This window comes from Trichomycterus rosablanca, chromosome 6 (genome assembly GCF_030014385.1).
Source record: "Trichomycterus rosablanca isolate fTriRos1 chromosome 6, fTriRos1.hap1, whole genome shotgun sequence".
Classification (NCBI taxonomy): Eukaryota; Metazoa; Chordata; class Actinopteri; order Siluriformes; family Trichomycteridae; genus Trichomycterus; species Trichomycterus rosablanca.
In genome coordinates, this window is record NC_085993.1 from 40,047,985 (window position 1) to 40,058,417 (window position 10,433).

Here is a 10,433-nt window from a genome sequence, read left to right on the forward strand (position 1 = left end):
ATGTGAGTTAGTTGGTGAAAGTGTGATTTCCTGTACAGGGCACTGATTCTATGCAGGATGCCTAGCATTTCCGTTTGGCATCCAGCTTACTTTAACCCTGACCCTTGATGAAGTTATGATAAGTGAATAACAAATAATTGGATGTATCACTTTTTCTGATCTCATTAGAGAATGGCTCTATCTGTTATCCCATGAGATGTTGAACCCATACTATGGCTTGTTCCAGTATTCACGAGATGACATCTACACACTCCAGATCAACCCTGATTCTGCAGTCAACCCAGTAAGACACTTGCTTATATGTGTCACAGCACTGCACAGCATTGCAAACAACTCATCATGGTGGCAGTGGTAGCTCAGTGGTTAAGGTACTGGACTAGGGCGCTCAGGTGGCGCGGCGGTAAAACACAGTAGCACACCAGAGCTGACATCTCGAACATCAGCTCTGCTACCGACAGGCTATACAATAACTGGCCTGTTCCTCAGGAAGGCTGGAGGGGATTCCTTATATAATAATAATAATATAATAATATGTGTTGGAGGGGGCATGTCTTAGTCTTTTCAGTCAGGAGTAGAGAGGAAGCGTAATGCAATCGGGTAATTGGATATGACTAGATTGGGAGGAAAATTGGGGGAAAAATAAAAAAGGTACTGGACTAGTAATCAGAAGGTTGATGGTTTAAACTTCCAAATTGCCATTGTAGAACTGTATTTGGTAACAGTTTTACCCTGCTTTGAATCAAACGTCTTCTAAAAGCCATACATATCAATGTCAAGCCCAGCCACATTAAACCCAGTAAGACACTCGCTTATACACATCACAGCACTGCACAGTATTGTACACAACTCATAATGGTGGCAGTGGTATCTAGGTGGTTAAGGTACTGGACTAGTAAACCGAAGGTTAATGCATCAAACCCCACCACTGCCAGGTTGCCACTGTTAGGCCCCTGAGCAAGGCCCTTAACCTTCAATAGCTTGAACTGTATTTGGTCACAATTGTAACCAAACGTCTCCTAAATGCCATACATATCAAAACTTATTCTATTTTTGTATTTAAACGTTGTTGTGTGTGTTTGCACTGCAGGAACATCTGTCCTATTTCCACTTTGTGGGTCGAATCATGGGCATGGCTGTGTTCCATGGCCATTACATCGATGGAGGTTTCACTCTGCCCTTCTACAAACAGTTACTGGGTAAATCCATCACACTTGACGACATGGAAGCTGTAGATCCAGACCTGCACAACAGCCTCGTCTGGATACTGTGAGTTAGATGCACCAAAGCAAACTCATCTTTTTCACTGACAGTATATAAACAGGATTACATTTTTATCTAAACACATCACACTTGAATTGAGTATATTTATGAAAGTATGTGGGCACCCATGCTAATTATTAACCTGAGGTATATATAAAATAAATTATGGGCTTCTACATGTGACCATAGTTTGGGGAGGGCCCCTTATATTTTAGCATGTCTGTGAACAAAGCATGTACATAGTCCATACAGACACTGTTTGACGATTTGGTGTAAAGGAACACCTCTAAACATCTTTGAGATACATTGAAATTTCAGTTGAATGAATGGGCACAAATTCCCACAGACTCCACACTCTAATCTTGTGCTAAGCGCATCCCTGAAAAATGGATAACAGGTGGTTTTGGCCATATAGTGTATATTGATTTGTAAATGTGTGTATGTGTATGTGTTGGACAGAGAAAATGACACCACTGGGGTGTTGGACCACACATTCTGTGTGGAGCACAATGCTTACGGACAAATTATCCAGCATGAACTTAAACCCAATGGCAAGAACATCCCTGTCACTGAGGACACCAAGAAGGAATATGTAAGGTAAGCGGAACGCAAACATACAAAGCATCTATAGTGTAGAAAGAATTCCAAAAGCCTTCAGTTACTGTCTGTGAGGAGTTATGTCTGTCTGGGTTTCCTCTGATCACTTCGATTGACCACACACATCTCAAAGGCATGCAAATAGTGGATTGTGTACTCTTAGGTGTAAGAGAATGAACGGATGTGTATGTGTTGGCCTGTGATGGATTGGCGCACTGTCCAGGGTGTATACACCAGTGTTTCTTAGTGCACTTTGGACACTGCGGCTCTGATTAAGATAAAATGAACAGGTAGCTGATTTGTCTTTATACTGTCATTTTATTTTGTGTGCAGGTTGTACGTGAACTGGCGTTTTCTACACGGAATTGAAGCTCAGTTTCTGGCTTTACAGAAAGGCTTTAATGAGGTTATACCACAGCATCTGCTTAAAGCCTTTGATGAAAAAGAACTAGAGGTATGCTCTAAACCACATCTCTACAATTTTTTTCTGTGAGAAACACATCAGGTTAACACTGTGTGGTGAGAACTGAAGTTTTTTTCCTCTGTGCAGCTGATCATATGTGGACTGGGGAGGATTGATATCCATGACTGGAGGGCTAACACTCGGCTGAAGCACTGCACGGCCGACAGCAGCGTGGTCAAATGGTTCTGGAAAGCAGTGGAGTCATTCGATGAAGAACGGAGAGCCAGACTGCTGCAGTTTGTCACTGGATCCTCTAGAGTTCCTTTGCAGGGCTTTAAAGCTTTACAGGGTAGGTGTACATACACATACTCAGAGTATCTGGACTGATTGAAGGCTGGCAATGTGCTGGTATTACATTTCTCTGTCTTTATATCACATTTAAAAACCGGCAGTATTTAGATAGAACAAATAATAAGGCTAAACAAGTTGCCAAACTCACCACATTTAAATATTATGCAAAACTCACAGATTAGTGAAAAGTCACATCACATAGCTGGTGAAGTGAAAGGTAGACAGGTGTGTGTGTGGGGGGGGTGCTACTGAAACTGATGCCATTTTCTTTTCAGGAGAGTTGGATGGCCAGAACCATATTCTCCTTTTAAGAGTGTGTAGAAGTACTAGCTACACCTCATTTACAAAATATTGTCACTTATTTATTAATTCAGTATTTTATTTTAATAACCTGCTTCATTCTGGACAGGAACACCATGAGTCTGGTGCACTAGAAATCAAGGCGGGAGCACACACTGTCATAAACATGTTTTTGTTGATCTGATCACGTTTAGATTATATATATATATATATATACAGTGTATCACAAAAGTGAGTACACCCCTCACATTTCTGCAGATATTTAAGTATATCTTTTCATGGGACAACACTGACAAAATGACACTTTAACACAATGAAAAGTAGTCTGTGTGCAGCTTATATAACAGTGTAAATTTATTCTTCCCTCAAAATAACTCAATATACAGCCATTAATGTCTAAACCACCGGCAACAAAAGTGAGTACACCCCTAAGAGACTACACCCCTAAATGTCCAAATTGAGCACTGCTTGTCATTTTCCCTGCAAAATATCATGTGATTTGTTAGTGTTACTAGGTCTCAGGTGTGCATAGGGAGCAGGTGTGTTCAATTTAGTAGTACAGCTCTCACACTCTCTCATACTGGTCACTGAAAGTTCCAACATGGCACCTCATGGCAAAGAACTCTCTGAGGATCTTAAAAGACGAATTGTTGCGCTACATGAAGATGGCCAAGGCTACAAGAAGATTGCCAACACCCTGAAACTGAGCTGCAGCACAGTGGCCAAGATCATCCAGCGTTTTAAAAGAGCAGGGTCCACTCAGAACAGACCTCGCGTTGGTCGTCCAAAGAAACTGAGTGCACGTGCTCAGCGTCACATCCAACTGCTGTCTTTGAAAGATAGGCGCAGGAGTGCTGTCAGCATTGCTGCAGAGATTGAAAAGGTGGGGGGTCAGCCTGTCAGTGCTCAGACCATACGCCGCACACTACATCAAATTGGTCTGCATGGCTGTCACCCCAGAAGGAAGCCTCTACACAAGTCTCTACACAAGAAAGCCCGCAAACAGTTTGCTGAAGACATGTCAACAAAGGACATGGATTACTGGAACCATGTCCTATGGTCTGATGAGACCAAGATTAATTTGTTTGGTTCAGATGGTCTCAAGCATGTGTGGCGGCAATCAGGTGAGGAGTACAAAGATAAGTGTGTCATGCCTACAGTCAAGCATGGTGGTGGGAATGCCATGGTCTGGGGCTGCATGAGTGCAGCAGGTGTTGGGGAGTTACATTTCATTGAGGGACACATTAACTCCAATATGTACTGTGAAATACTGAAGCAGAGCATGATCCCCTCCCTCCGGAAACTGGGTCGCAGGGCAGTGTTCCAGCATGATAATGACCCCAAACACACCTCTAAGACGACCACTGCTTTATTGAAGAGGCTGAGGGTAAAGGTGATGGACTGGCCAAGCATGTCTCCAGACCTAAACCCAATAGAACATCTTTGGGGCATCCTCAAGCGGAAGGTGGAGGAGCGCAAAGTCTCGAATATCCGCCAGCTCCGTGATGTCGTCATGGAGGAGTGGAAAAGCATTCCAGTGGCAACCTGTGAAGCTCTGGTAAACTCCATGCCCAGGAGAGTTAAGGCAGTTCTGGGAAATAATGGTGGCCACACAAAATATTGACACTTCAGGAACTTTTACTAAGGGGTGTACTCACTTTTGTTGCCGGTGGTTTAGACATTAATAGCTGTATATTGAGTTATTTTGAGGGAAGAATAAATTTACACTGTTATATAAGCTGCACACAGACTACTTTTTATTGTGTCAAAGTGTCATTTTGTCAGTGTTGTCCCATGAAAAGATATACTTAAATATCTGCAGAAATGTGAGGGGCGTACTCACTTTCGTGATACACTGTATATATATTTTTTATGCATTTTCTCCTCCTTTTTCTCCCCCTTTTAGCGCGTCCAATTGCATCATGCTTCCTCTCCGCCTATGCCGATCCCTGCTCTGACCGAGGAGATCGAAGCTAACCCACGCCCCCTCCGACACGTGGGCAGCAAGCCGTATGCATCTTATCACGCACACATTGACGAGTGTTGTGCCACCTAGCGTTGTGTACATAGAGACACACCCTAAGAGCACTCCTTCCTCATCTCTGTGTAGGCGCCTCTAATCAGCCAGCAGAGGTCGTAATTGCACCAGTCTGACAGAGAGAGACCCATATCCGGCTTAGTCCCGCCTATCTGAACAGGCCAACAGGCCAATCGTTGTTCATGTGGCCACTCAGCCTCAGCTGGCAAGGCAGAGCTGAGATTCGATACGATGTATTCGAGATCCCAGCTCTGGTTGCAGCATGTGTTTTTACCGCTGCGGCACCTGAGCGGCATGTTTAGATTATATTTAAACAGATGAAAATCTGGGCTTTTAAAGTACTCTGTGCTGCATTGTACTGGCTAGTCAGGTGTCTACATTTTGACATGATTATTTCTTGGTAGGGGCTGGATTGGGGGGAATGTGGGTAAATTTGTGGAGAAACATTAAAATGAAATGAAATATTAATCTGTATAGGCAAAACTTGGTTGTGTAAGTATCCATGCTAATATTTACCCATAAAAAGTTCGAATACTACTATAATCACTTATAGCCATACATATACAACCCCTGGCAAAAATTATGGAATCACCACTCTTGGAAGATGTTCTGTCAATTGTTTAATTTTGTAGAAAAAAAATAAATCACAGACATGCCACAAAACTATCATTTTTCAAAATGTCAACCTTCTGGCATTAAGAAAAAATAAAAAAAATAAACAAATATAATAGTTGTGGTCAGTCACAATTGCTTTTTTTAGATCAAGTAGAGGAAAAAAATATGGAATCACTCAAATCTGAGGAAAAAATTATGGAATCACTCTGTAATTTGCAGTTTAAAAACAAAACATCTGCAGCAGATTAGATTTGCTAATTATTCTTCAGTTTAAAAAGAGTGCTTACACCTCGGAGAGCTGTTGCACAAAGCAGATTGTCATGAATCATGGTTCCAACACAAGATATGTCAGTTGAAACAAATGAGAGGATTATAAAACTCCTTTAAGAAGATAAATCATTGTGGAATGTCGCAAAAGATGTTGGTTGTTCCCAGTAAGCTGTGTTTAAAATCTGGACCAAGTACAAACAAAATGGGAAGGTTGTAAAAGGGAAGCATACTGGTAGACCAAGTAAGACATCAAAGCATCAAGATAGAAAACTTAAAGCAATATGTCTTGAAAACAGAAAATGCACAACAAAACAAATGAGAAACAAGTGGCCGGAAAGTGGAGTCAATGTCTGTGACTGAACTGTGAGAAATCACCTAAAAGAAATGGGATTTACATACAGAAAAGTCAAACAAAAGCCACCATTAACACCTAAAAAGAAAAGAACAAGGTTAAAGTAGGCTAAAGAAAAGCAATCGTGGACTGTGGGTGACTGGATAAAAGTGATCTTCAGTGATCAATCGCGAATCTGCATTGGGCAAGGTGATGATGCTGGAACTTTTGTTTGGTGTCTGTCCAATGAAATTTATGAAGATAACTGCCTAAAGAAAACATGTTAATTTCCACAGTTGTTGATGATATGGGCCTGCATGTCGGGTAAAGGCACAGGGGAGATGGTCTTCAATAAATGCCAAAGTCCACATTGAAATTTTGGACGCTTTTCTTATTCCATCAGTTGAAAGGATGTTTGGTGATGATGACTTCATTTTTCAAGATGATAATGCATCTTGCCATAGGGCAAAGGACGTGAAAACTTTCCTTCAAGAAAACATATAATGTCAATGGCATGGCCTGCAAATAGTCTGGATCTCAATCCATTTGAAAATCTTTGGTGGAAATTGAAGAAAATGGTCAATGACAAGGTTCCAACCTGCAAAGCTGATCTGGCAACAGCAAGAGACAGTTGAAGGCAGATTGATGAAGAATACTGTTTGTCATTAGTTAACTCCATGCCTCAGAGAGTTTAAACCATTATAAAAGCCAGAGGTGGTGCAACAAAGTAATAATGGTGCAGTGTTTTCTAATGATTCCATAATTTTTTCCTCAGATTTGAGTGATTCCATATTTTTTTCCTCTACTTGATCTAAAAAAAAAGCAATTGTGACTGACCACAACTATTATATTTGTTTCTTTTTTTATTGTTTCTTAATGCCAGAGGGTTGACAGTTTGAGAAATGATAGTTTTGTGGCATGTCTGTGATTTATTTTTTTTCTACAAAATTAAACAATTGAAAGAACATCTTCCAAGAGTGGTGATTCCATAATTTTTGCCAGGGGTTGTAATTGTCAGCTTCATTTTGATAAGTGGAAGAAACAATAACTGTAACAAAAAGAGAAGTGTTACAGTAAAATAGTAGTAATAATACACTAATCTAATTTCATTAGAAAATGGAAAATCCATTGACGATGCAGACGATCCCTGACCTTGTTTAAACTGTTCCTTCTGATGTTTGCCAGACAGCATAAACTGAAAACAAAGAAATAGCCTAATAAAATGTGCCCTTAAAAGATGTGCCCTTTATATGATGAACTAAACTCACAACAGAGCCATTGGCACGGCTACTAGTGGTTCTCCCAAATCTTCCCACAGCACCAAAACAAAGCAGCCATTGTGCACGATTCTTCACTGTTATCACACTCCTGTACTGCCAGTATTTAGGACATACATTATTTTCTTTGTTTCACTGCAGATTCAGGTACTTATAATGTCATGATATCATGATTTTCAGTTAACGCTGGCTAATTAAAATAATCTCTGTAAACACGTGATCTTCTGATGGTGTATGCTACACTGATAACATTACACTGATTTCCAGTAGGCTGCTGTAATTAAAATAGAAACTATGTACATCCAGACAGGAAAACATGTTAATGCAGGATGTAAACAAGCCCAATATGTGTGTAATCAGATTTTCTTTTTCCATTTGCTGCCTACAATGCTCTCATTTTTGTGTTTAGGTGCTGCAGGGCCCAGACAGTTCACCATCCAGCAGATTGATGCCAGCACAAACAACCTACCGAAAGCCCACACATGGTAAACATTACTACTGTCACTGTTCACAAAATAGCCATTTAGATTATAGAGCATTAATAAATCGCAAATAGCAACTCCAGCATAAGACCCTATTTATTATTGATCATGTTTTCTAGCAAACAAATTTCTCAGCTCCCCCCCCCCACACACACACTTTTTTTTTTGCCTGTTATGATGATTACCAATTTTCCTATTGTAATACTCATATCGCTTGTACCATCGCTGCGTTTGCTGAGTAGTGTTAAGACTAACAGCCCCCTCTGCCCCTCTGACATGCGCACGGTCCAGCACACGCACATCTTTCTACCTGCCAATGGCAGAGTCTAACAAGGAGACTAATTCAGGCACCTCAATTTAATTTCCTTTGAGATCAATAAAGTATCTATCAATCCATCCATCCATCCATCCATCCTTTCTTCCTTCCTTCCTTCCTTCCATCCGTCCATCCATCCATCCATATATCCATCCAATACATCCATCCACCCATGCATCAAATCCATCCTCCCACCCACCCATCCAATCCATCCATCCTTTAATCCATCCACCCATGCACCCACCCAGACAACAGTCAATCACAAATCTATAGCAAATTTTAGCACAAGGTGCCTACTAAACATTCTATTCCTCCAGAATACAACCACATACAATCATTACATATTGATTTAAATTACACAACAGTCCTGTGCAATGAGGAACAGTGGTAGCCTAGTAAATACAGCTGTGGCTTACCCAACTTTCTGTGGTCTGTGCCCTTTTAATGTTTGGTGAAGTATAATCCATTACATAAGCAAAACAACAACTCCAACTTTGTTAAACAAGTCTTTTAAATATTTATTTTATGATTCTTGGAGACTTCTCGGTTATGGTATCCTTCCAGTAACATGACGCTTGTTAATGGTCAGACAGAGTAAACGTTTACTATATGTCTGGTTTTAAATGTGTAACAGCTAATATTTAAATTTTTTCCTGTCTGTTCTTAACTTTATAGCTTCAATCGGATCGACGTTCCCCCTTATGAGAGCTACGACAAACTGTATGACAAGCTGCTGACTGCCATTGAGGAAACCTGCGGCTTTGCTGTTGAGTAATGGAAACGACCGAAAATAACAGAAGTATTAAACGTTCCTTTTTATGCCATACTGTTTTCACTTTATCGTCTCCCGGTCACTAAGAACTTGTGCAGTTGTCTTCCATACTTAATTCAGAAAAAATATGTATGTATGTGACTTCATAATACAGGTTTTCTATTTTATTTATGCGTTTTCTCCCATTATCTCCCAATTTAGAGTAGTCAATTTGTCTTCCTCTGCTGGGGGATCCCTGATTGTAATTGAGGCGGGTATATTGCTGCTCACACCTCCGACGACTCGTGCGTAACCCTTAGCATGACCCTTTTTCACCCATGCATTCTGCACAGGCGCCTCTCTATCTGCCAATCACGGTCCTTACACAGCGTTTGAAGACCCCACCCAGATAGTCCGGGCATCCCGCCATGCAGGCACTGCCAATTATGCCCCCTAGATGGCGCCTAGCTGACCGGTGGCAACGCCAAGGAGTTCAGAATCTCAGAGCTGGTGTGCTAGCGGAATATCTTGCTGTGCCACCTGGGCTCAACTTTTTATGTAAAGATAAAAGGGAATTTTCGTCGTCCCAGACAATATGACAATTCACTCATTTTTGAGGATTATGGCGGAAAATCCTTAACCAAAAAAAAAATCAGTGTACCACATATGTACTAGTATTGTACGGGCTAACAAAAGTTTTGACATTTTTCTGTACTGCAACAGCAGACTGGTGCTACAATGACCGGAGGTTCCTTCAAATGCTGACCCTAGAATGAGTGAAATAACAGCAATGTTGAAATAAATGATGTCATTAGAGTATTACCAATGCTTATTCTCAGAGCAACACTGACCCACTTTATTGGTATTGTAGATGAAATGTTAAAAGGTTTAGTTTGGACTGTTTTTGTTTTCATTCAACACATTTTGTTCTGCCAATTCCCATTACTTGAGACACCCCATCACACCATTTTTAAAAATGCAACTTATACATCACTTGGAAAATCAACACTTTTGGAGAGGGTGCTTACTGCCCCCGTACATTCACATAAACTCACAGAATCATGCAATTAGCTAGTGTAACACTTATCTATGTGGGAGAAAAAAAAGTACAATCCCTCCCACTCAGAGAGGACTGATTACATTTACATTTTTAGCATTTAGCAGACGCCTTTATCCAAAGCGACTTACATTACAGTTTACAGTCTGAGCAATTGAGGGTTAAGTGCCTTGCTCAAGGGCCCAACAGCAGCAGCCTGGCAGTGGTGGGGCTTGAACCAGTGACCCTCTGATTACTAGTCCAGTACCTTACCCACTAGGCTACAGCTTGCCCTTGCCATTTTTGGAATCCCAGCCATGGCTAGCTATGGCATCCTCGAGTCTTAAACTTGCTTCAAAATCTCTGGACTATAGTGTCCATAGACCGTGTCCATTTGTTTTACCAC

General features: G+C 41.0%; 1 protein-coding gene across 1 annotated transcript in view; it reads left to right on the plus strand.

Annotated features, from left to right (window-relative positions):
• LOC134317121 (E3 ubiquitin-protein ligase SMURF2-like) overlaps positions 1 to 9,064 on the plus strand; it is a 98,664-nt gene extending 89,600 nt beyond the window's left edge. Inside the window, exons 14-20 of the mRNA XM_062997827.1 lie at positions 169 to 283; positions 1,088 to 1,266; positions 1,720 to 1,857; positions 2,191 to 2,311; positions 2,408 to 2,609; positions 7,852 to 7,927; positions 8,916 to 9,064. Coding sequence (XP_062853897.1) covers positions 169 to 283; positions 1,088 to 1,266; positions 1,720 to 1,857; positions 2,191 to 2,311; positions 2,408 to 2,609; positions 7,852 to 7,927; positions 8,916 to 9,015 — 931 coding nt within the window. The 3' untranslated portion in view covers positions 9,016 to 9,064. The remainder of the gene's footprint in view (positions 1 to 168; positions 284 to 1,087; positions 1,267 to 1,719; positions 1,858 to 2,190; positions 2,312 to 2,407; positions 2,610 to 7,851; positions 7,928 to 8,915) is intronic.
• The last annotated feature ends 1,369 nt before the right edge of the window (positions 9,065 to 10,433 follow it).